The sequence below is a fragment of the Aythya ferina genome (genome assembly GCF_964211825.1).
Source record: "Aythya ferina genome assembly, chromosome: 25".
Classification (NCBI taxonomy): domain Eukaryota; kingdom Metazoa; phylum Chordata; class Aves; order Anseriformes; family Anatidae; genus Aythya; species Aythya ferina.
The window spans coordinates 3,876,609-3,901,012 of record NC_140323.1 but is presented as its reverse complement, the minus strand read 5'-3'; the positions used below and the strand labels follow the sequence as shown (position 1 = coordinate 3,901,012).

The 24,404-nt window shown below is 47.4% G+C and overlaps 3 protein-coding genes across 37 annotated transcripts in view; all 3 read right to left on the bottom strand.

Annotated features, from left to right (window-relative positions):
* Window positions 1-1,688, bottom strand: part of SOX13 (SRY-box transcription factor 13) — a 38,290-nt gene extending 36,602 nt beyond the window's left edge. Inside the window, exon 1 of the mRNA XM_084497780.1 lies at window positions 1,397-1,688. The gene's annotated coding sequence lies outside the window, so the exon portion shown is untranslated. The remainder of the gene's footprint in view (window positions 1-1,396) is intronic.
* A 2,129-nt stretch (window positions 1,689-3,817) lies between these two features.
* SNRPE (small nuclear ribonucleoprotein polypeptide E) lies at window positions 3,818-5,791 on the bottom strand. The gene is made up of 5 exons (XM_084497778.1): window positions 5,619-5,791; window positions 5,388-5,414; window positions 4,885-4,947; window positions 4,607-4,685; window positions 3,818-4,081 (listed from the first exon to the last, which is right to left on the bottom strand). Exons 1-5 carry the CDS (start codon window positions 5,670-5,672, stop codon window positions 4,026-4,028), a joined length of 279 nt encoding a protein of 92 aa, XP_084353904.1. The 5' UTR covers window positions 5,673-5,791; the 3' UTR covers window positions 3,818-4,025.
* A 26-nt stretch (window positions 5,792-5,817) lies between these two features.
* ZC3H11A (zinc finger CCCH-type containing 11A) lies at window positions 5,818-24,081 on the bottom strand. Of its 35 annotated transcripts, none has more exons than XM_084497751.1 (19): window positions 24,006-24,081; window positions 18,616-18,671; window positions 17,167-17,219; window positions 16,613-16,806; window positions 16,291-16,410; window positions 15,402-15,525; window positions 14,767-14,970; window positions 14,013-14,132; window positions 13,430-13,510; window positions 13,025-13,078; window positions 12,229-12,291; window positions 11,877-11,972; window positions 11,601-11,666; window positions 10,593-11,084; window positions 10,293-10,369; window positions 9,414-9,603; window positions 8,605-8,771; window positions 8,129-8,190; window positions 5,818-7,586 (listed from the first exon to the last, which is right to left on the bottom strand). In XM_084497751.1, exons 4-19 carry the CDS (start codon window positions 16,664-16,666, stop codon window positions 7,325-7,327), a joined length of 2,232 nt encoding a protein of 743 aa, XP_084353877.1. In that variant the 5' UTR covers window positions 16,667-16,806; window positions 17,167-17,219; window positions 18,616-18,671; window positions 24,006-24,081; the 3' UTR covers window positions 5,818-7,324. The 35 variants fall into 35 exon arrangements, with proteins under 35 accessions (XP_084353877.1, XP_084353880.1, XP_084353889.1 ...); XM_084497754.1 differs by having other exon boundaries at window positions 11,871-11,972; window positions 13,025-13,135; window positions 17,167-17,618; window positions 24,006-24,079; XM_084497763.1 differs by having other exon boundaries at window positions 11,871-11,972; window positions 13,025-13,135; window positions 24,006-24,079.
* Between the last annotated feature and the right edge of the window lie 323 nt (window positions 24,082-24,404).

Here is a 24,404-nt window from a genome sequence, read left to right as displayed (position 1 = left end):
AGGGAACTGAGGCAAGCACCACGGCGCTGCGTGAGGCTGCTCTTCCCCAGCTCCTGCCTCCTCCACACACGTTTTCCATATTCAGATGCTGCCCTAAGGGGACAGCTTCTCGGCCGTTTGAGTCCTTGACCTTCCCCCGTTGTCAGTTTGCTACCATTATTTTTAGGCACACAAAATCCTCAAAACATACCAGCGCTTGAAAGAAGTTCTCAGATAATGTGCACCGAGCACGAGGCGGCGAGGCTTGGGGCGAAGGAGGCTCTGGGGGATCAAAGCTGGTGGCAGAACACAGCGGGGGGGAAGGTGATTGTCCCCTTGTAGGGAAAACAGCCAGAATTGGTTTTTACAACTTACCAGGCCTGAAAATACGGAAAATGCTGAAGGCAGCACAGGCTCAGCACGCGGCCCATCCGTGATCCTCCTGCCAGCCCAGGCCTGAGCCCACCGCATCCACAAAAAAGCCTCAGATTGACGACCAAAAGTGCAACAAAACCTTTTGGGAGCGGGGAAAAGCACCCAGAAACACCTGCTGGTGCCTCCGCGAGCCCGGGCTTTCCTCAGAGGTGCAGGTTCAAGCAGGTATGGCAATCACTCCCCCAACCAAAGCATCCTACAGAGGAACAGAGGCACTGCGCCCTCTGGAAAGCTGGGACCACTCTGCCTCCCTCCTCGGGGGCTGTTTCACAAGCACGGAGCCGCATCCCACGAAAGGACTGGGCTGGGCCAGGGCGAGGAATTCCCAAGTGCAAGAGGGAAGAAATGCAGCCTTTTTTTCCCAGAAGCCTGAAGCCACAGGCGGAGAAAGCAGACACAAACATTGACACAAACATTTACGCTGCTGAAGATGCTCACAGCTTTGAGAAAAACCCAAAGCCGGCGCTGAGCAGCCCCACCTGGACCCCAGAGGGCTGGCGTCTGGCTGCCACAGGCAAGGCAACGCTCTCCAGCTGGAACGCTGCGTGGTGGAGATCCCTGTCACGTACCTTGTGCCATCATTAGTGGAGAAACCGGTCTCGAGCGCTCCCTTTTTGAGAAAGAATTCGCTCGATTTCTCTGAGAGAGCCACGAGGGGAAGGTGAGGTGGTTCCTACACCGACCGCCAGCTGGTGATAGATGGCTGAGCGCTGGTGGTTTAAGAAAGTTTTCCCTGGTGACCTCCAGCACGGGCGCTTTGCGGGCACTGCTGTGCGGTGTTTCTGCCACAACGCACCCCGCTGCGACCCGAGAACGTCACCTGGAGGGATTTCTTCACAAGGCGCCTTCACTCCCCCCTCTCCCCCAGCCCCTGCCCGGGAGGGAGAGGAACGAGCAGGCTAGGGAAAAGTACAGCTTGCGAAAGCAAACACAGCAACAGGCTTGGAGCAGCGGAAAGCCCAGCTGCACGCCTTCACTCTACCTTGCTCCTCCTCAGGCTGAACGGAGCCTTCTGCTCCTCCTCATCCCCCGCAGGAGCAGGGCACCCCGTGCGGCTGCCGCCCGGCTCGGAGCTTTCTGCCAGGTTGTTTGGGAGCCAGCGAAGCCGCCTGGAGGCTGGGGAACGCCGTGTTCCTGCCGAGCTTTGCGCCACTTGGCTGGAGGGGCAGGGAGCTGGCCGAGCCCGCAGCACCCCCTTCTGTCCAAGGCTCCCTCGTGCAGCCAGCTCCGGGCACCGAGATGTTTCAGAAGGAATCAGGCTGAAAAAAAGCAATCAGCGAGCATTTCCATGAGGCAGTCCCGTGGTTTTTTTTAGGAGGACGGGCAAGTGCTTCTCGGGAAGGCAGCCGGGCAAAGCCAGGATTGGTTTCGTGCCCCATCTGGGGGCTGCTGATGCCCAGAAGCTGTGACCACAACGCTCGCTCAGACAATGGGGCTGGATTTCCTCCTGGCCCTCCACACATGCTCGGACTCTCCTGCAGGCTTTCTGCAGTTTTTGTGGCTTCCTGCTGGGGAGCTTCTCATTTATTTTATTTTATTATTTTTTTTTTTCTGCAGCTTCCCCAGGCACATAATGACTGCCTATTTTGGGCCCTTATCAGGAGATGCTTCAGAGCTGATTAGCCTGGACTTCCTTCCTCCCATCATCAGCCTACTCCAATATTGACGTTGGTTCGCACTAATTTGATAATATCAGAGAGCAGAGGAGCTCTAGGAGGCATTACGGAGCCTCGAAGTGCACAATTTGGAGTTGGCAGCAGCGCTGCTGATAAGGACGAGCTCTTTCTCCTAATATCCCACTCTCCCCAAAAAGCAGCCGCGCACAAAGCCCCAGAACAGAGCCTTGCAGGCTCCGAGCCAACCTTACTTCATTGTCAGGGGCCCTGGATAAACCGGACCCAAGCACCGTGATGCAACAGCTCCTCTGTTAAATAACCTCTTCCTGACCCCGTACCTGCATGGGATTTTCCATATAAAATTGGAAAGAGTAAGTCAGTACCTCGAGGAGAGCCTGCAACTTCAGATAAAGAACCTCGAGGCCGCAATCTGTCTGTAACAGGAGATGCAGGCAGGTAAATTTGACAAGCACTGCATCACAAATACCCTGCAACACCCGACCTATGGCCTGGGACAGCCTCCCTCCGCCCCTCCTGAAAGCTCCAGCTGGCAAAATGAGGAGGAAATAAAAAGCAGAGGACCTCACAAGATGCTATTTTGTTCCCTACGTGCCCACTGCTGGGACACTCAGTGCCTCCCATGCCCAAATGACACGGGCACGTTACTTCTGTACTACATGGTGGAAGGGCTCAGCAGCTTGAACACAACTTAGAGTTCCCAATCCCAGCAGCAGGCCGTACAGCTCAGGCTGCTTTAGCCAAATAATTGTGTCACGCTGCCCCTCAAAGGCTTCTTACCATGAACGTCTGCTGTGACACTGCTGCTCTATCACTTCTCAGAATGGCAGAACTGTGCCGGGTCAGCTCAAGACTCGTATTTCTGTCCTTCCCTTTCAGAAAAGAATTTATCTCCCACCTTGAATTTATTAAATTTCATTATTACGACACACAAATTGAAGTTTTGAAAAACTGAAAGCTGATTAACAGATTTCTAGCACAGCCTGCGCATCAAAATTCATTTCTCTCTGTTCAGGTAATCTTAGTCTCCGAGTTACAGTCAACATTTGGTTTTCCTTCTTTATTTTTTGTGATCAGAAAAACAAGGAGGGGACTGGTTGTCCCAAGTAAGCCAGGGAACTTCTCTCTGGTCGATGCACCAAGCAGCTCAGCTCTCTTGGGGAAACTTAAAGAGAACAGACAGATCCCCAAATGGATAAAAGAATAAATCAAATGATAAAAACCCAGCCGCCCCATCTGATAGCCCAGCTTATTGAGCAGCACGAGGGTTTAATCTGCAGGCTCTGTCCAAAGCAGCACAAAGTGACAGATTTAATCCAAGCCAGTTGCCTGCTCTCACTCTCTGATCTGGAGATTTATCTGACAACACTTGTGAACGTGGGGTTACTGCTCCACAGCCCCAAATCCCTCACGGCCCCACTAAGATACTTCTACTGATTGATCCACAGTAAACACCCCCAAAACGATTCTCGAGAAGTTAAACCCTCTTTATCTTATTTAGAAAGCATCTGAGGAACCTGTCACTGCAGCGACAAAGGGCTGCAATTGTACGCGAGATCTCCCACACCCTCATTAGCACCCTGCTAGCTCAAGGACCCTGAAGGAGTCCCTCCTGGCCTCATCATGCAGATGTAATGTTCAAGAAAGCACAGATCATTATCAAGAAATTATCAGATCCACAGGAAAAGAAAAGCCCACACCTCAGTATTTGTCCCCCTTCTCCACTCACAGAAGGCCAGGACTGAAAATGAGCAGATTTCTGTTTTCCGTTTACAGTTAATGTGAAAAACGTTTATTTGGGAAATACATCATGTATTGTTTCAAGCTACAAAAAACTTGCTCCCACACAAAGGAAGGACTTTTTACCTCAGCATGCAACCCCAGTAACAAATAACTTCCTATCAGCCAGCAGGCCACGTTCCCCTGGCACTCAGGCACTCCGCAGCAGGGCGGCCACCTTCGTTGTAACAGAAAGTTCTAGTTGGAAACGCTCTGTAGGAGGGTGATGTTGTCCCCTTTTAACATGATCCGACCTGCAACACACAGAAGGGAACGAGGGGATTAGGGAGAGCCCAGAATTTGTAAATAACCTCATGTTTTCAGCAAGTATTTCGTGTGGTTGAGCAGGGTTTTGCTCATTACACAGAGTCCCTTCCCTGCTGGCTGCTCCACGCTCCCAAGTCGCACCCCGGCCACTGTCCCCGTTCCAGCACACGCTGTCCCTGCTGAAAACCCCAGCACTGGGCCCACAGCGCTGCTTCTGCCCAGCAGCAGGTGGTAAATAAACACCGCAGCCACCGTGGCTTCCTGCCTTGACTCAGAGATCACAGCAAGTGTGAGAACGGCCCAGGGCCACAGGCTTCAGGTGCAGCTGAACAAGCAGGGACAGATTCTCCCTCGCTCAGCAAAACCTCCAGCTCAAAAATCATCAGGGACAGCGATGTAGCCAGAAATTGCTCACTGAACTTCCACATCAAGGCTCATCACACGTTTGGCACCTCTGACCCAGGCAGGTTTCAGAGCGTGCGTCACTCAGGTTGCACAGACATACGACCTACCCAGCTGTTTCCTCGATTTTGTCTTGGAGTGAATCTCCTCTGCGTCGTCCAGCACCAAATTCATGTATTCATCAAAGCCCTAGGAGTCAGCAACAAGGGAATTAGTTCAGCAACACCACAAACCATCATCAGCTTTGCTGATCCTGGCCGGACAACGAAGACTACTTATTAGAGAAGTACAATGCTTTTTTTCCTTGTGATAGCTTTTCTTGACCAAAAAACAGGATTGTGAATGAGGGAAAACAAAAGATGTAACATGGGGACGTGCGGATACTCACGATGATGCAGCCTTCTATCCGCATGTTCACCTGCTCATAGAGCCACACCTGGATCCTCGACCTCTGCAGAACGAAGGAGGAGAGTAAGTCGGGCCACAAACACTGAGCACTTTTGTTCTCTCTCGTGTTCAGAAATACCTGCTAGCCACAGCCACGACAGCTCCCAAACGCTCCGAGGAGCAACTTTCAGGGGCAGTTTTAATGAGCAATCTGACATTTTAGTGTTATACCATTGGGCGAATACTACACGTTTGGTGAACACGTTTCCAGTCACAAGAGAACACCCCTGCATGCCCAGCTGCACGATCCCGCTCCCGTTAACACGAGGGGGAAACGCCGGGCTCCTTGTGCCCACCAGCACGCTGCACAGCTCTCCATCCCCCACAAACCCGCCCCGGGACACGGCCAGGAGCCGAAAACTCAGCGAGGGGAATCCCCAGACCCTCCCCACTCCCCCCACACCCCCCAAATCCCCATCCCCGCCCCCTCCCCGCGGTACTCACGTTCTGCAGGTAGCGGAAGATGAGGTTCTGGGGCGCTGCGTTAAGGGCTCAGCACGGGGACGACAGCTCCGGGCTCGGGACAAGGCCCCAAACCCCACAGCGAGGCCTCAGGGCCCCGCGACAAGGCCTCAAAGCCCGGGCCGAGCCCCCAGGACCCCAGATCCGAGCCCCCTGAGGTCCGAGCCGCCCCCCACCCACCTCCCCGGCACCCCCCAGCCGCAGGAAGGATACGATGGGCTGCACCATCACCTTCTGCACCTTCTGGCCCTGCCCGCGGTACGCCATGGCTGCCGCCGCCTCGCCGCTCCCGCTCCGCCGCCGCCGCCGGAAGCCGCTGAGGGCGGGCGGGAGCGCGCGCAAGGGGCGCTGGGATGCTGGAGGACCGCGGAGGGCTGATGGCCGCTCTAGGAAGCCGGGAGGACCGCGTCTCTATGGTCGCAGGTTTATTATGGGGGGGGGGGGGGGCATTAAATAGGATACAAATATTAAAAAAAAAAAAAAGGATAAAATATGTACAGGAGCAATGGCGCACGCGAAAGCCCAGCACTGCAGGCAGAAGAGGCAAAGGCTGATGGTAGAACAGGGCTTGGGGTGAAGGGAAAGCGAGGGCAGGTGGGCGCAGTCTCTGAGCTCTCCTCCTCCTGATTTTGCTTTTTCTCCCCCATTTCTGAGCCGGCAGAAGTCCCCGTGAAGTCCTTCGGCACGATGAAGGCCTGCGTGAGCTCCAGCAGCAGTTTCGTCGGCGGAGGTTCTCCCTGGCGGGGCCGGGGCGTCACAGCACACACACACACACACAGAGACGCGTGGTTTTGTCCAAACATGAAGTATTTACAACAAATTCGACAAGCGCTTTTCCTCTGCCAGCAGCAAATGCCTGAGGACCCCCACAGCTTCACAAATCATACCATTCTGCGAAAAGTTCGGAAAATAATTCAAATTTCATCTGCTAGGGGAAAAAAAAAAACGATGGCTGGTGGCAGGGTACACAATACACCCGAATCTCAGCTCTGTCCTCCGCAGGGTCAGTGCCCACGCCCAAGCGCGATGCTGATGGCACCCGAACATTTGCTGTAGCAGGCAGCAGAGCCAGCAGCTCAGGGGAGCAAGTTTTAAAACCAAGAGGCACTTAAACAACCCTTCATTGACCCCATGACTGCGGCAGAGTCCCGACTACTCGCCCCGGAGTCCTCACACCAGCAAAAAGCACCAACCAAAGCCTGGGGGAACTTTGGTACAGCACAAGAGAAGGGAGTGGGGGTAGCGGAGCCGCATGGCAGAGCTGCTGCTTTTCACCATTTGATCCTCCCTGATAATTGAAAGTAAGGCTGGGTGGGCTGACCCCCACCCCCACTCCTGGCAGCAAGTTTGGTCCACAACACACTGGAATAACGATTCTGCTCCCTCCCACCCCTACAGCTTCATCATCTGACACGGGTACAGTCAAAACAATGGCATACACGAGTAAAAGTCAAGAGTTGACATAGTAACTCCAGGATTTGGGTATCAACTGTCCGAGAAATCAGAACACCGAAGCTTCGCAATGTGCCCAACATCGAGTTGTGCCAAGGGGGGAGGAAGGAAGAAGCTTTACATTTAAGCCTTCAGAGCATCGCTCCATCAGAAGATCGATTTGCAGGCACCATGGCGTGCCAATGGAGATCTTTCTGTGCCAAAAGAAGTGCTTTGTCCTCTCGATATTGAAGGCAGCCACCTATAGTTACAGAACGGATGCACAAGACCTTAACTCTGACCAGCAGGGAAATTTAGGACAACTGAGCGCAGATCCTGCCAATTTCTACCAGTTCGGACTGTGCTTTAAGTCTCATTGCAAAGCCTCAGTTAGAAAAAGGATCACCTCGGGGTATCCAACAAGAAGAACAGTTTTAAATTTTTTTTTTTTTTTTTTTTTTTTTAATTATACCCTAGGACTACGCAGTTCAACTGTCAATCATCTTGGAGAGTTCAAGGAGGAGGTCATCCTCGTCCTTCCCTGGGTCTAAGTCGATTTCGGCTTCCAGTCTGCCTCCCGAGATTTCCCAAAGTAGTTTCTCAAAATCCTCATCCGCAGATAAGGGCGCATTCCCGGTGGAACTCAGCCGGCGCGTCCGTGCCTCTTCTAGCTGGGAAGAAGCTGAGGTCGAGCTCGAGACTTCCATTTGCTCCACAGATCTTGCCTGGCTTCCAAGACGCGCTTCAGGTCTTGGGAGAGCAAGAAAGAACAATCAGGATATGCCATTTCTTAATGGGAAATCCCTTTTCTGCAAACGGCTCTTAAAACTGTAGGCAAGCCCTCCTACGCTTCAATCTTACACAGGGATTGTTATCAATAACCCAGGGCTACATTTAGAGCCCGATGTGTTACCAGCTACATTTTTCAGTCTGGGGGTTTATCTGTGAAGCCAGGGCACCTGGAGTTGAGGTGGCATTCTTGAGGACCAAAAGGCAGAGGACACTACTCATCATCTACCACCTCACGAGGAAGTAGAGCTTCACCTCATCCTCGTTCAGGTATTCAGACAACCCAAGAAGTCACTGGAAAGCTGTGCTGACTTGCAGCATTTCAAGAAAGCCTAATTAAGCATTCCTGCTAGCTGCTAGAAAGTGGTTTCAGGTGACTTATTCCTTTGATGGATTTTGGCTTTGATTATCTCAGAACCCTCATTTTTTCCCACATGTGACAGAACTTATGTTTCCCTGGGGATATACACTGATTAAGAAAAAGAACAAGTTGGGGTCGTCACCTGTTTTGGGGATTTTCTTCAAGTCTGGTGGCTGGGACGCGCTCCGGCATGTCTGGAACACCCTAGAAAGCAGCAAAACAGTATTTATGACACATGGGTAAAAGATTCCTTAATAGCTTTTTCCTCCACGCTGCTTCTCCTCTGGCATTGCGGAGCCTTGGCCAAAATACAAAACCAAGGTGCTCCTGAAGAAAGTTTACATTCACCTGGAGGTTACTCACGATCTTGTGTCTTTTAAGAACATGGCATTAATGGACAAAATCCCCCACACCAGAGAAATCACAGCATCAGAGTACCAGTTACAGGGTGCCATTCATCTCATAAATACAGAAGGATTCTACAAGCATCCTGGAGACAGCTACTGGATTTCAAAGGAAACAGAAGGCCTGCAGAACGTTTGAGTTTTCCACCTTTTGTCCCAGAGGAGGGTAGAAATTTTACAAGGGATCCATCTCTGCATTAGGCCCTGGCCTTACCATGGCTGCTCTTTTGGCTGGAGGTCCCATCATGTCAGCAAAGGCAGTCAGTGGTTTCACAGCTGCTACGGCAGAGGGATAACTCCCAGGAGCCTTACGTTTCAGTGCCTTCTTCTTGGGGGAAGTGACTTTCCCATCAGAAGGCTTCGCAGACGTCGTAAAGTTGGCTAGAGTAAAAGGAAGAGAGAACTGATACAGTCTTGCTCTGCCTCAGGAAAAATCCAGGTTCTCTTAATCATTTCCACAGTCCTTCTACACAGTTAAATGCATTTGGCCAGCACAATTACACTGCCATTGCCTGGATTCTCAGGAATCTTTTCCACATAGTAAACTCTGTCTACCAACAATCCATACAAAGGAACAAAGAAACCGAATAGCTACAGTAAATAATAATCCAGGACAAGGGAAACCTCAGACTCAGAGCAATCCTAAATGCAAGCTAGGTTCACAAATATGGACAGCTTTTATATTTAAAGTCCTGCTCCCTCTAGGAAAGGAAAAAGCAGCAGTTATAGCAGGACAAGAGTGTATGCAACTGTTGTACCAGCTTCCTCTCCCCTGCAGTGATGTCCCACAGTTATTAAGTTGTTCTACAAAGTCCAAATTTGTAGTGTCATTTTCTAGTCTCCCGTTCCTTACCTAACATCTAGCTGACAGGAAAAGAAATGAACTAAGAAAAAGAAAGTACACACTTCGCTTCGTAGCATCGTGTGGCAAAATGCACCCAGCCAGAGTTACAGCATGAGAATTGTCATCTTCTGTCTGTATTTCAGAAGACAACCTAAGTAACTCTAACCTTCAACACTTACTTTTAGCTTCCTGGTCCTGAAATTGAGCTGCCTCTTTCCCTGCTGGTTCAGTATCAAAGGAGCCAGCAGTGGATTCGACAGCAGCTTCCTCCTTCCGAAGCTTCTCTTGCTCTCTCTGTTGCCGCTTCTCCCACAGTCTCTCCTCACTGCTCTTCGCTTGACATTTACGAGTTCCACTCTGCTGAGTGGGCTAGAAGGAAAGAAAAGTAGTGCATGAATAGGACAAAAAAAAAAAATAAAATCCGTGGAGATTTCGTTAAGAAAATCTAATCAGCAATCCCTCCAAAATGGTCTCGATGTGGAACAGCATATTAATATCGTTCAGGTTACTGTTTTTTTTTTTTTTTTTCCATAAAATTCTGCCTGTAACAAGAGCCATGCTTTACTATGGAAACAGTCTCACATATCTGCAATATCCACTATGGCAAGCTTCTTTAAACAGCTAGGGTGTTCTGCTGTACATCTATTTATCACATTCTTTTTAAGCAGCAGAAAGTCATACAAGTTCCCCTATACAGTATCCACTGACAGACTGATTTCCTTAAACACAGAACTCTGGCCTTCTGTATTAAATCCTTCATGTCTGACAGATAAAGTCAGTAAGAACAAAAAGAATTCCCTCCACGTTAGCTGTGTAGATTTCAGCTGGTGCTAACAGGGTTTCTTATTCGCTGTGGTATAAACAGACTGATTCCAAGTTTGAGGATTACAGAGTTGTCTGGAAATGCTGCTGGCAATAGGATTTAGACTGCACTGCAGCTCCTACCAGATGCTGAAGGGTAAGAACACACTCAAGAGGGTGGCACACGGTGAGTAACAGAACTTGTCAGAATTATCAGAAATTGTACGCATGTATGCATGTCTTCACAGAGGACTCACCTGCACATCAGATGCAGAGGGAAGTTTAGGAAAAGGCCGGTTCAATTCCACTGCCTTCTTTTCTTCTTTTTCAGGTGCTTTAAAAAAAGACAAAAAAAGAGTTTTGTCAACAGCAGAAATAAAGAAAGCTGGGTACTTGTTGCCTTTGTGCATTTATTCCTTGTGTCCCATGAGAGAGAGAGAGAAAGGCTACAATGTGCAAGCCATTCAGCATTTACCCATGAAGCAGATCCTGAGCAAACTGAACTTGTTCAATATGGGAAGCACCTCACTGGGACAGGCATTAAAGCATCTTATTACCTGTTAGTTTTGTGCTCCGTAATGATTTCTGCTCTGCTGGGGCAGGTCCGGGTTGTGCTGAGGGAGCTGGCACATTTCCTTCACTCTGCTGCATCCGCAGAGCTTTCTCACGCTTAATTTCTTCCAAGGTTTTAACGCGCACTTCTCCTTCTGGTTTGACTTTTCCTGCCAGCTCCTTCACCTGCCCTTTGCTGGGCCCGGACAGAGCGAGCTGCTTCTTGGACTCACCCTGAATTTTGATCTTGGTATGGGATTCTCCTGCTTTTTTCTTCTCTTCTGCCAAGCGATTATTCTTTTTTTCGGACAAGGCTTCAGAGAAAGTTTTGATGCGACCTGCATGAGCAGGTCTTGCCCCTGCGCTGGAATCCTCACTTTTACCATGCCCTTCAGCCTCGGCTTTGGCTTGAGTTTCGCGCCTCTGAAGAGCTTTCTCGCGACGGATTTCCTCCAGTGTTTTCACATAGATCTCTCCCTTCGGCTTAGCAGCCTTCCCTGTCATCATCAAGAAATGAGGAGAAGCACCAACATTTAAAGAGAGTCCAGCAATATTTTAAGTCTCCAGAATTTGTCAGAGCACTAAGGAAAATTAATCTTGAGTGTTCCCAATAACGCATCTTAGAACGACATCCTCAGAACAACATTCTCCTCCTCTGAGCCACTTGTATTTTGAAGACCAGCCCTATCCAGAGAGAACTGCTACACAGAAATGCTGCTTTACTTTATTACTTTTTCAGACTGCATTTCAAATTCCTGCTCCTGGCAGTGGTTCTATTCTAATTGTATGTAACGGTTCACAGAAGCAGCTAAAAACCTTGACAAGGCACAAGCGGAAAATAAACACACACCTAGAGCCAGAGTTCTGATAGTGGCTGTCAGAAGAGCTTCAGCACTCAAGCAAGAGGCATCAGTTCTTTGTTTTCGTTTAAATTAATTTTTAGGGATGTATGAAAACAGTCCAAGGTCATGGAAAGGAAGGAGGAGAAAGCATATTCAATATCTAGCTGTTACCTTTGTCAGGACTGGTCTGTTTAGGAGGTAATCCTAGTCTGTCCTTCAGAGGCTTGGGAACTTGAACTGCAAAACAGAAAAAGAACGAATTAGGGAGGCTGCATAATGTCAACTTCAGGTTCACATTTCAAAATAAGACAGGAAAGGTAACTTTGAATCCCAGTGATTACAACCTCAGCCAACATGCAAAAAGAAACATCACTGGAAAAGGACAAAACAGAAAGACTAAATATAAAACCCAGGAATCCAATCCAGATGCCCGTTTAGTACCTGTACCTCTCTTGGGTGCTTTCTCAGCATTTCCCGGAGCCTCTACCTTCTTCCCCAGCCTTTCAGCAAGGCTGCGCTTCACTGGAGGGGCGCTTACATCAGCTTCAGAGAAAACAAGGAATATTTTAAGAACATTTCTTTGCAGGAAGGTTTGAGAAGTCAACAACAAGCTTCTATTTTTCAAGCATATTTTCATAGAATTGCCTTTCAGCTGCTAAATGATTTTTTTTTTTTTTGCCATTTCTGCAGTCACAGATCTCCACTGCAATGTATTTTCCTTTCATGCATCAAAAATACTCTTTAATGCAGTCATATATAGAAGGCAGCACCTACGTAACAGCTCATAAAAAGTTCTTACCTGCAGAGGCTTTCCGTTTTCCTTGTTTATCAGCAAGATCTAGTCGAACCACAGGTTCCTCCCCTAAAACAAAAGGGAATTTTTTTTCTATTTCACAGAAACCAGTAGCCAACAGAAATATTATCCTATTAGCCCATGTCCAAAAAATCCCAGTCAGACACTGTTTTGACAGCTAAACCACACAAACTCATATTTTAACTATAATTAACATAGAAAAAATATATTAATAGTCTCAGTGGTTGCTTCAAATTCCAGCTGAGATAGTAGAGAGTGAATCTGAGTCTGCTTGACAGCTATACTTTGTGCAGAACAAAGCTGCATATGCAAGCAGAATATTATTAGGTACAAATGCTGAGAAATATTCCTTTCTAAGGTGAATGTCTACGAGTAAAAGTACTTCCACACTTTTTTTCCTTTAAAAGGCATTTGCACAGCTCTAAACAATTTATACACAAACTCCTGTCATACTGTGTCCACAACCTGCCACTGTCAGCCTCTTTAATGCTTCGGAAATTGCTTCTTATATAGCACTGGCTTCTACAGCTCTTTCTTCTCGTTACTCTTCTGTTTTTCAGTTACCCCCCTATTTGCATACTGACACTTTTTTTTTTTTCCTCCTGCCACTGCACTTAACCTGAGCACCAAATCTTTCCAGTACAATCAGGAACTTTATGCATAAAAGCACGTTTTGAACAGAAGGCAGCACCAGAAGGCTAACATGGGTGAGTTGTTTTAATTATTGCTTAACCCTCCAGTGTAGGAGTAATGAAATCAAAACAAAAGCATTCATTATTACCTTCCTTTGAAGACAGTGTCACAGTTCTCACCACTGTCCGGACATTTTCCTTTTCTGGAGCGGGAAAAATCACAGAATCAACGGGAGGAAGAGAAGATCTTGAAGAACCTTCTGTTCAGAGCAACCAAAACATAAGGAAGTTTACCCAACATAAAAAACTATCACAAAGAACAGAAAATTTTAAATTATTTGTTACTGTCAAAAATACAGCAAGCAGAGCATGTAAATAAGAGAGGTGACTAATTTGCCTCTGGTTGCCCTTTTAACTCCCATCTAGAATACCAGCTGGCTGAGAATCAGGTTGCTTGATGCCCCCAGCTAAAAATGGAAGTCTGTCCCTCAAGCAGCTCCCAGTCACCATCACCTGCCGTGAACAGGATAAGAAAGTAGGGAATATGAACTCACCACCGTGTCTCTTATTTTTTTCCTTCATCTTCTGCGATTTGATTTCCTCAAGTGTTTTTATTCCAAAATTCAGACTGCCCTCTGAAAACAGGAAACAGTTCATGAGACAGGCTTAGAGGCACTCACTGAGGACCACAGGTCCTCAGGCTTCTTAGCGCTCAGGAACTTTCTGAAGTATTTAGAATAAAGCCTGCCAACACTCCTCACAAGTGAAAGAGCCATAGAACCAATGGCACTTTGCCCCTCCTTTCATCCTTCAGGGTTAAAAATGTAGTTTTAATTTTAATCCAATTACATGATATTAGATCCCTCTATCATTAGATATGGCTTATCAACAGTGGTTGCAAGGCTGCACGTGCAGCCATTTAAACTCCATGATGTGGCCCTGTTTTGTTCTCCAAAAGTAAAAAGGAGTTCACCTTTCTGACCCAATGGGCACATGATGGTATTAATGGCAGAAATGAGATCACGGAAATAACTGAGTCCATTCAGCACCCCTACATTTTGTTGTGTTTTTACACCACACTGCTTTTGACTTAACTGTCAAGTTCTTCTGATTTATCCTACTAAGGTGCTGGAATACCTTGTTTAGTAGTAGTAGAACTGGCTTTCCGAGTGGAAATCACCCGTAATCCATTTTTTCCTTCTGCAGCTGGTTGCTGGACGGGAGTTTTAGTCTCTTCTCCTTCCTCAGAAAGTTGGTCTGAAGGGGAAAAATCTATTTAGTTATGCACAGACCAGATTGTTCATGATTACGTAGCTCATGCAGTGACACTTCAGCCCATGGTTCATATAAAAAACTTTGTTGCTGTTTTGTTTTTTTGTTTTTTGTTTTTTGTTTTTTTTTTTAAACAGCTACACTGACCGGATGAACTCATAAGTAGAATACACTAGGACAAAACATCTAGGACTCTAGGTTCTCTCTGCAGCTTTAACTACTACACAACACATTGCTCTTCAGACAGAAAAAGGAAATTTCCTTCCTAGTTTCACATAGAACTTTACACAACAGACCAGCTAAAGCCAGGAGTGGTTCTAAGCTTTCCTCCAACATTTCAGGTTCTGTCCACTGACTGCCAGACAAAGCCACCAGTGACCTGGCCAGACTGCCTGCCCTATCGCTAGTCAGACCTCAGGTCATCTGTGATTTATACATTCATTTACAGCACAAATTCCTTCCAAGAACCAAAGATTTAACACATTCATTTACAGCACAAATTCCTTCCAAGAACCAAAGATTTAACACATTCATTTACAGCACAAATTCCTTCCAAGAACCAAAGATTTACACAATCATTTACAGCACAAATTCCTTCCAAGAACCAAAACATGCTCACCATCATCATCTTCATCATCATCTGCAGCATTGATTACAACTGGAGGGTGTGTAGGGCTTGGGACATTTTCAGAGTTTTCCACTTTCATCACCCCCCTTAGCTGTGGAGAGGGATTTGACTGGACAGAAAGTTTGTTTTGCTGCAGTGACATCTGAGCCACTTTCAAATCATCGTCCGCGGACTCAGGCGGACTTGGCAGTGTAGCTAGAGGAAGAGGAGGATCATCGGTAATATGGCAGTTTAAAACTTTGACCACAATGCAAAGAGATGGTAGCAAAGGCAGATAACGTGCACAGACAATGAATTCAGCATCTCCTTTTGCCTATCCCATCACCGTTTACACCATGAACAATGACTTCCCTTCGAACAACAACACATCTCCCTACCACCCAGCAAAAGATGAAACAACAGGAAGCAAACTGCAAGGCAAACATCACACAAAGCAAAGAGAAGCTGAGCACGAAAGCAGAAAACAAACACCAGCAGTACACGGTTTAAGTGACCACCTATGACCGCAGACCTTTTCCTGCACTCACAAATGAACAGTTACCTGATGCCCCCTACAGGATTGGCACCCACTAAGTAATACTCAAAATTAATTCTTCAGCGCTTAAAGAAAAAGGACCTAAACTCACTCTTGCTCGGTGGTAAGAATTGTCCGTCGATGTAACGTCCCTTTGCGTGATGAAAAGCACAGTTGGCTTTCTGACAGCCTCCCGGCTGGTTCTCCCAGTAGCAGGGAATCTCACTGCGCTTTTTCTGAAGACAGAAAGAAAGAAAAGCTCGTGATAACATGCACCTGAGGCTTGCAAAGAGATGCACAGCTCCAGATCATGACAGCTGTCACAACACAGTGCTGAAACATCATTCCAAAGGTCAGTTTCTCAGTTAGGTATAGTATTTCCAGGCATATTCACAAAGTTTGCATAAGCTGTAACCACTATGCACATTTAGATTGGTCATCATTCAGTTTGAGAAGACAGGCACTCTCAGACATCAGTTGAGGGTGGGTTAAACTAACACACCTAGGATTATTCAGAGGGAAAAAGAACATCTGAAATTGCCTAGGTTAACTCTATCCAGAACTACTTCTCAGAGACTCAGTTCTTCTGCACCTTTAACTTTCCCCACTTCCTACCCCAGGCAGCTACAACAGTGTTATCTGAAGGACTTCAGGACAGAAGAGACCTGATAGTTCATTATCAGGCCTTCTCCCATGAGGATAGAACAGCCTGTTTATTACCCCCCCTGCTCCAGCACGTTTTAGCAGTCTATTAACAGTTATTCTGCATCTGTTGAGAAAACTGTCAGCATCTAATAAGAAAATAAAAAATATCTTGCTAAGACATACCTAAGGCATTGATTTTATTTCCCTCTGCTTCCTCCCACCCCCTCTCTTGGTAACAGAAACCAGTATGATTTTGAAGCAAACGAATCTATCCTGCAAAAGCACGATCTGCACACCTACGGCACTGAAAAATGCTTTTGTTGATTTATTTTGAGAACACATCGTTAGGCACTCACGTCAATTTCCATGTGTCTGAATCGGCAGACATTCCTGAAACAACGACCCTCCTGCCACAGCGTGCAGACTGTCTCATTGCCCAGAGCAGCTTCGCAGTGGCGGTAGGCACAGTTGTCTCCCTGGAGCCAAAAGGAAACCAACAAGGAAAATATAGTACAGCCTCCAAAACGGCCATGCTGCTGCCTAATGTTGCTACAATTGAATTCAGAATCTATCTGGTTCTCAAGTTAACCAAAGACCAGTGTGCTTCCTCCTCCTAATCTACTCCTTCCTGAAAAAAATAGGGAAAAAAAAAGCAAAGCAAAGGAAAGCCAGCCATACCTTGGTACAGGTAGAATAAAAATAGAAGTAACAATCGTCTCCTTGTTTAGACATGCCGACGAGTTGTGGTAACAAGCTCGGGTTCTCTCCACAGGGACTTCCTCTGCTCTTGGAGAGAGCTGTCTTCACCCTTGCTTGAGCTGAAAGTCTTCTACTGGCTTGTGATCAGTGAAATCTTCTTTTTAAAAGTAACCCTAAAGAAAGTAACAAGTGAAAAATAATGAGGAATGAACAGTTTTCCAGCTTTCTTCAGTTAATCAAATTAGTCTCTCGAGGAGAGCAAAGCCTTGAAATCAGCTGTTACATGAACTAACACAATATTAAAGTTCTGTAAAGCTGCCAGGAGCTTTGTCAGCAAGCGTTCTCTTCCACATCCTCAATAATATGACTTGGAGCACATCTGGAAGCCTGAAAACGGAGTCACTTCTTAAAAAAAACACCTGATGATACATGCAAGTCAATAATCAACTATGGCTACAAATAACTTCTCTAGAACACAGTTAGGACGCATTAAACAGCACATTCCAGGCACTGTGGGTCTTTATTTCACCTACCTGGACAACCTCAGCAAAGTTATCGATCTTCAAAGACTTCCAGTTAACTTCTCCTGTAGGCCGAACCAAGACTGAATCCGTGAATTAATAATAAAGGGGTAGGAAGAATTTTCCTCCTCACTTTGCCAAGGGAACCTCTCATCCACAATTCAAACATAGGATGCGCTTTTAAACAGCTTATAACTAATGGAGGAAGCAAGTCCATTTGAATGCTCTCTCAGACTGGAGACAGCCAGGGTTAGTTAGCTCTTCAAAAAAATAAAAACCAAAAAAAAACAAAACAAAACAAAAACAAAAAACCCAGCGCATTTAGAGATGAACTCGTGATTCAAAGTGGCTGCAAAAATGAGGCTCCATCTTCCACAGCCGGACAATTTAACTTTTTTTTTTTTTTTTTTTTTTTAATTTAAAATTCAGTATGTTCCAATCTCTGGTCTTCAAGATTTCTTCACCTATTAAGAAAACACAAAAACCTTTCCCCGTCTTTATTACCTGTACAGCAAAAAACATACCAGTGCATATAAAGACACAGATGTGCATACGCATACACACATCTGTGCTTATACACACACGAGGAGGGAGTGAGAGAAAGTTAGCGAGAGCGACAGTGAAAATCAGAATTTTTGCCTTTTCGACACAGAGAGCGCGAAAAAATTCTCTCATTTTGAGGGAACTAGAAAAAAATGGAGGCTCTACAAAAGATTTGGATGAGTATGCCTTCGAGGCCGATGCTTTGTAACATGAGTGATCTGGGGGCCAGCACACAAATATGCATACGGATGTACATGCATACAGGATAAACATATCTATACACACAAGCGTGCACAGTATATGTTGTATGATCTCCATATCGAGAACAACTCGTAGCCCTGATCAGACACGTAGAGTTGCAATCAATTAACAGCAGGAAGACAGCAGATCAAGGGTACAGCAAGCTTTGAGAGGCAGGGGAATGCTCACTTTGCCAGTGGCATGGCTGCATGATACCAAGGATTTTGAATTAGTTTGATTTTTTTGGAAGCAATTTGGTTTTTCTTTCTGCGCTGTAGCAAATACCACAGGTTTGCCATCACGTGCTGTTCCCTAATCCATATATCCATCATCATCCATTGCTGCAGGATCATGAAAGGTTAGAGAAGACGACTTAGGTCCAATTTAACAGCCAATGATTTTTCGATGAGCAGAGCTGCAACAGATTTTATGTAGCCACAAGCATTTTTTTTTCTTTTTTCTGATATGAAGTCAGAAATTTTGATTATTTTTTTTTAAGAGACACTAAATGTCACAAAACCTGCAACCAGACCAGATAAAGTTCAAATTAGAGTGATTCTGAATCCTTTCATTAAAACGCTGCACATTTCTGTGCAAATTATTTCTGACTCTTCCGGACAAAAGTGGATGAAATAGTTCTTACAAATTAATAATAAAAGGTTGGAACCTTTTACTCACACAAACACTAGTGAATTTTCCAGGAAATATTTTTTTGGCAGGGAATTTTCCCAAATCTAAAATAAAGAGAGGAAAAGTTGGGTTCTCATATTAGTTACTGCTTTTGACTGCTGGACAAAGGGAATAAAAACAGTAGTTAAGTGCAAGGTTTCCTTCTCTTCTTTAGTATGGATAGGAATCGTCACTTCGGACCTTTAGCACCTTCAGAAACACACCCAGTGCCATGCAGGTTCCTCTGCAGCTACTTCTAACAATTACTGGTGCTCCTTAGCATGGAAGTTTGACTCAAAACACTCTCCAGATTTAGCTCTTTTGACTGCCCAAGGAGCTCATCATTTTGCTTGTTGCCTTCCATTTTCCTGAACAGCCCGGGAACGCTGTTCAGAATCTGAATGGATCTGGTCTAAGGAATGGGAAGAAAGCAAAACCAAGGATACCTCGCAGCCCTAAATTCCAGAAAAGCAGTCTCGTTTTAAAAAGGACCTCAAAAGCTTTTTTTTTTTTTTTTTTTTTTTTATAAACTGACATCTGCTAACACGGCAATCCAGGCGCTAAACCAACTGAAGTTGCCCCTGAAAGCCTGAATAAAAATGAGTAACTCTGGTGCACTCAGCAGGTCTGTAATAGAAGTTAGTAAGATTTTTAGATTTCTTTTTTTTGCTCCAGGGTGCTGGTAAAGCTTTTGCATTAAGAGATTTTGAACCTTTTGTACCAAAGAATTAGAGATGCGCTACAGCGTCAGTAGCTGGGGGTCTGGAAATACACCAAGTGTCATAAGCTTTGCCTTTGCTGAAGGAAGAGAAATAGTACAAAGAAAATCTGTCTAGTTTGTTTTACAGGCTTGTCTTTCTCAGTATGGAACAAACTGACCTCCCTGGTCTACCTTTGCAGTTACCTATTCTGCCTTTGTCCCAGAGAGAAGAGCAAGAAGGGAACAAATCTATTTTTGCACTCCAAAAACGCGTTAGAGGAGGATTATCACACCCACCTAAGGGTACTGCCTTGTTTGTTTATAAAGCACAAAGCATTTCTCTTGGACAGTCTCTGTTGCTGGCCTGTTTTGTGCCTTCCATTTATAATAAAGATATTAAGATGCTTACCCCTTGTTGTTTTTTTTGTTTGTTTGTTTTTAAGAACAGTAGAAGCGGAGATTCGGATGACAAGCAAGAATGAACACCAGAAACTCCTTCTTCTGCCCCTGCTTTTTAATCACCCAGCATCACCCCGGCTGCAAAACAGCCTCTGCTGATTTACCTGCTTGTTAAAGCACCCCACAGGCTGCAAGTGCGGTGTGCTAGGTGTCAAGTTATATTTAACAGTGCACAGGTAACCATTCATCTTCCCACAGTCGAAGCACAGAACAGCCTCTTGCTAACAGAACTCATCCCTGCAGCTGCAAGAAACCTCATGGCCTGCAGGAAAACCTCAAGCTAAGAGTTCCAAAGCAAAAGCATCATTTGTACTCTTTATATTTGAGTGAATTCTAAGCTGCTAAACGCTGCCTACATCTGAGGGCACGTTCTGAGGCTGGGGGGAAGGACACTCAACACCCACTGACAGCAGGAGTGCAAAGATGCCAGCCAAGAAGGCAAAGGTTAAAGCTGAATGCTGCCTCAGCTTCCTCCAGCAGCCAGCTGGGGATCACCTTTCACCGCGCTCTCACACTCTGAGCCCTGAGTTACCGCAGCCGCCAGGTACAGCTGCTGGCCCAAGCAGCTCTATTTGAAGGCGTGCCACTTCAGGGACCTGTTTTGTGACAGCCTCAAGATCAAATCAATCTGTTCTGAAGGCGCTGATCGTCCTGCTGTTTCTGTAGCTGTCAAAGAACAATCCTGCACCGAGGCACTCGTCTGATCAGACAGTGCTTCGGCACAGATTTGTCTTTAGCTTGACACATCAAGGTGAAGAGGAATCGATTCTTGCAAGCAACCTCTCAAGCAGGGATCTAATAAGGTGGCCAAAACGACAGATCTGTTGTTCAGATCTGAGCACGCCACTCTGCAGGGAATCACTTTCAAGCCTAAGATGTTTCACCCATCTCCCTGCCCCAGAGCGACACAAGGAAAGCTCTTAAGCAATTGCTAGCCTCTCCTCAGTACTCACGAGTCCCAAATCACTAATTTTACAATATATAAACCATGGCAGCTGGCACCTAGTTGGCACACGGTGACACTGCACACATTGGCAGCGTCGTCAGGAGCTGGAAAGTCAGGGGTGAGGGGGTTAAGGGAAAACCACACATCAGTTTAGCAACTTGGCTCCCGTAGGATACTTCCTACGGCAGGAGTTTTAGCAAAGTCCCTCCCTCAGAGGGACCTGCTGGCTAATTCAAATGGGACTTCTGCTGGAGCAGTCAGAAGGCAGCAGGGCATCAGGAGATATCCAGTGGGCATCACTGTCAGTCTGTGGCAGTTTGGGGTCCAGGTATCAGTGGTTATGTGTGGTTTTCTCTGCTTCACTTTCTCCAAAGCTGTGAAAAAGTATTTCTTTTACAGCACTGTACAGTCACACGTTACGGATGGAACCAGCTGCATAATGCCAGTCTGAATCAACTTCCAGTACGACGGTGTTGGAAAAAGGTGCCTTTGGTGGTCAGGAGCACAGCAGCTCTGGTGAGGTGTTATTTCAGTGTGTTCTTACATCTGAGTTTCCTCATAGCAGTATGTAGTTGGGGGTGTCCGAGTTTCCCAGGTAAGATTTATGTTTTCTCCTACCAAGCACCAGCTCAGTATACAAAGCTCTGTTAATAACACCCACGTATGTAGATGTTAAACTGAAACTGCTTTTAAACCTATTTGTTGTTATGAAAATAGCTTAATACACCATCTTCACAGGGTAAAAATTCACGTGGAAGAACAGAAAAACCCAGAAGCGCTTCCTGAGCTTCAGTTTACCAACAGCACCATCAAATTTAGATCCTGGCCTGGCAGCCAGGATGCAGGGTCTGTAAGCATTGCTGCGATGTGGAAGTGCCAAGGCAGGTTTCTGGCCTGCCCTGACTCAAATACCTCTAAAATACCTTTTTTTTTTTTTTTTTTTTTAAATACAAACAGCGTGCCAGGTACGCTGTAATGCCAATGTGCCAGGTCAATAGAGGATGTCCAAACAGAGGCGTTTGTCCTAATTTCTGGCATGAAAACACTTTTAACAGCATTCTTTTCACGAAGAAACCCCTCTCTATCTTCTCCAATGCTCCAGGATCTGCTGCAGCTGCAGCGGCCGTGCTGGTACAACCCACATCTTTGTCAGATCTTTTCAATAATTGTGCTTTACCTCGGCAATGTTGAGGTCACTCCTCTTCCTCTTCCAGCTGAGGAAGCAGCTCACTGGCTCTGCCACACCACAGGTGCGGAAGCGAAAGCTGGGAACACAGGAGTCAAACTCTCAGTGCTCACGAAGCCACCAGGGCAGAGGGCTGACACAGAGGCACCCTGGATCTGCTCTCCCTCCCCGCTGCGAGGCTTATAGCAGCCCCGACCTGAAGCGCACACAATGCTTCGCATGGTGATGTCACCGCTGACTCAGTCCCCAGGTGAGGATTTGCCTCGCCAGTCTAGACGTTGGTGTTATTTTTTGTTGTTTTTTTTTTTTTTTTTTTTTTTTTTTCCTTTTAAACATTCTCAGCTTATGGGAAACCATCAGGTAAACCACAGATCGCTAGGGAAGAAGTCCCACACGAGGGAAGTCCGTGCTTTTCTTCCAGGCAGTGGCACATGCTTTAACACGCCGTGTTCGACAAAGCAGCTCTCCCCGTTTTGCTCAGTGGCAACAGGCACGACTGCAACGCACACAGGTGTAGGCAGCACCTGCAGGTCCCAAACCCTTAAACAGTTTTTAGAGAGCACCAATTTTTTATGTAGTGGTTTTCCCTTAATCCATGACCCCTTCTTTCCTTTATTTCTATCGGGTGGCTCTCCTTCATTTTCCTCCTCAGTGTCTGAGCAGACACTGGGAATCGTTTCCGGAGGAAGGGCACTGCTGAAGCTCCTCCATCTACTCTCCGAGAAAAGAGAGTATGTTAAAGAATACATCTTTCCTTTCTTTTCCCTTTTTTAAATACAATTTCTGAAATCAACGCTGCGGCCTAGCAGCAAATACCTACGGGACTAAAGATGATTCCTCATCCTCACTGTAACGTTGTAGTTAACCTCCCAACGAACCCATCTCCCCAGGAAGCGGCCATTTGAGATGGGAAGGGGCAGAGCAAGAGGAAGCTCTCCTTAGCCTGGCTCTTCCCCCACAACACCTCGCCACCAAAATTCAATTCACCTGCTCCGCCCGATCACTCGAACGGGCGTCCGACGCTGGCACACGCCGCAGCGGTGGTTCTGACGTGCCTTAAATCACCTCTCCGCAGAATATCTGGGGTCTGTACGCTCAAATAACGCAGTATTTGAGAAATAACGCCCAGAGCTCACACTCTGAGTGCAGCCCAACAGCACCGAAGCACCGGTAGGCGAAACATTCCAAACCTGGCAACAAGGCTGACCCAAGCAACAGCACGGAACCCTTCTGCACCTTCAGCATGGACATCAGCTTAAGGAAACACAGACCTCCTCGATCCAAATTTTAAGCGAGAAACGCAAAAGGTCACCCAACCGGGTTGTTTTCAGCAAGCTAAAGGAGAAATTAAGGCGACAACCGGGTGCATCCAGAGTTAGTCAGATCCTGAAGGCAGTTCCTTGGGGGAACGGAGGAGCAACGCGCCAGATGAGGGCTGCCTTACAGCGCACCCCTTAGAGGCACTGCTACGGAAGGAAGGCAGAAGGTTGGAACTCGAAAGAACTCGCAAGGCGCCCGTTAAGGGGGAAATCTTTCATTTTTTTCTCAGCAGAACCTCCCCTCTAACCCCCCCCCCCCCCATGAAGGCAGCCCGGGGACTCTTTGCTTTCTTAAGGAGAGGGCAGGGACAGGGCAGGGTGGTGGGACAGATGGCCAGAGGGTCGGATGGACGGACAGACAGCCGGACAGAGGGCCCAGCAAGGCCTGACGAAGGGCTCAGGAGCGGGAGGGAAGGGCAGGGCGAGGGCGGCCCCGGGCCTGACAGGAGACCTTGGGCCTAACCCCGGGCAGCAGCTCCGCGTCTCACAGGGCCCAGAAGGGGCTGATACGGGGGGGGGGGGAACACCCCAGCCCTCCCCCCAGCCCCCAGCCCCCAGCCCTGCCTCCAGGCCCTGCGGCCTGCACCCCCCCTCCTCCCCTCAGGGCACCCCGACCCGCAGGGCCCGGGACGCGGCCTGCTCCCCCTCAGGGCAGCGGAGGGGAGCCGGGCCGGGCAGGAGGCCTTTCCCCCGCCCCCCGCTGGTCTATGAAGGGCTCTAGTTACCGGCGAGCAGGGATTTTTACCGAACCCCAAGGGCCCAGGGCCGCCGCAGCCGCCGCCGTCCCACCTCGTCCCCGCGGCTCGGGCCGTCGCTTTCCTGCCTGCCAGCCTCAAAGATGGCGCCCAACATACGGGCACCCCCCGCGCTCCCGCGGCCAAGATGGCGGCCGGCTCGGCTTCACCCCCCCCACTTCCGCCCGGCCTAGCAGGAGGTGGCGAGCGGGAAGCACCGCCCCCAGCGGGGAGAAAAGCGGCGCGGGCGGGCCCCAAATAAATTGGCGGGCGGGCGGGCGGCTTTTTTTTTTTTTTTTAATGTTTTATATGTTTTATTTTTCGATTTTTTTTTTTTTTCTCCTGGGGCTGCACCGCTCAGGGCCAGCAGAGCAGTGCTTCCCCTTCCCTTCTCAGCCTGTGCCAAGATCGTGCTTCCTTTGAGAAATTTGCATCCTTCCCGTGATGGTGCCTG

Coding starts and splice junctions, on each gene's coding strand:
- SNRPE (XM_084497778.1), bottom strand. CDS start 5,672: ATGGCGTACCGCGGGCAGGGCCAGAAGGTGCAGAAGGTGATGGTGCAG. Junction 4,948..5,387: donor TCTTCCGCTACCTGCAGAAC/GTGAGTACCGCG, acceptor TTCGTTCTGCAG/AGGTCGAGGATCCAGGTGTG. Junction 4,082..4,606: donor AAAATCGAGGAAACAGCTGG/GTAGGTCGTATG, acceptor TGTGTGTTGCAG/GTCGGATCATGTTAAAAGGG.
- ZC3H11A (XM_084497754.1), bottom strand. CDS start 16,666: ATGTCTAAACAAGGAGACGATTGTTACTTCTATTTTTATTCTACCTGT. Junction 16,411..16,612: donor TTTATTCTACCTGTACCAAG/GTATGGCTGGCT, acceptor TTTTGGCTCCAG/GGAGACAACTGTGCCTACCG. Junction 15,526..16,290: donor TCAGACACATGGAAATTGAC/GTGAGTGCCTAA, acceptor TTCTGTCTTCAG/AAAAAGCGCAGTGAGATTCC.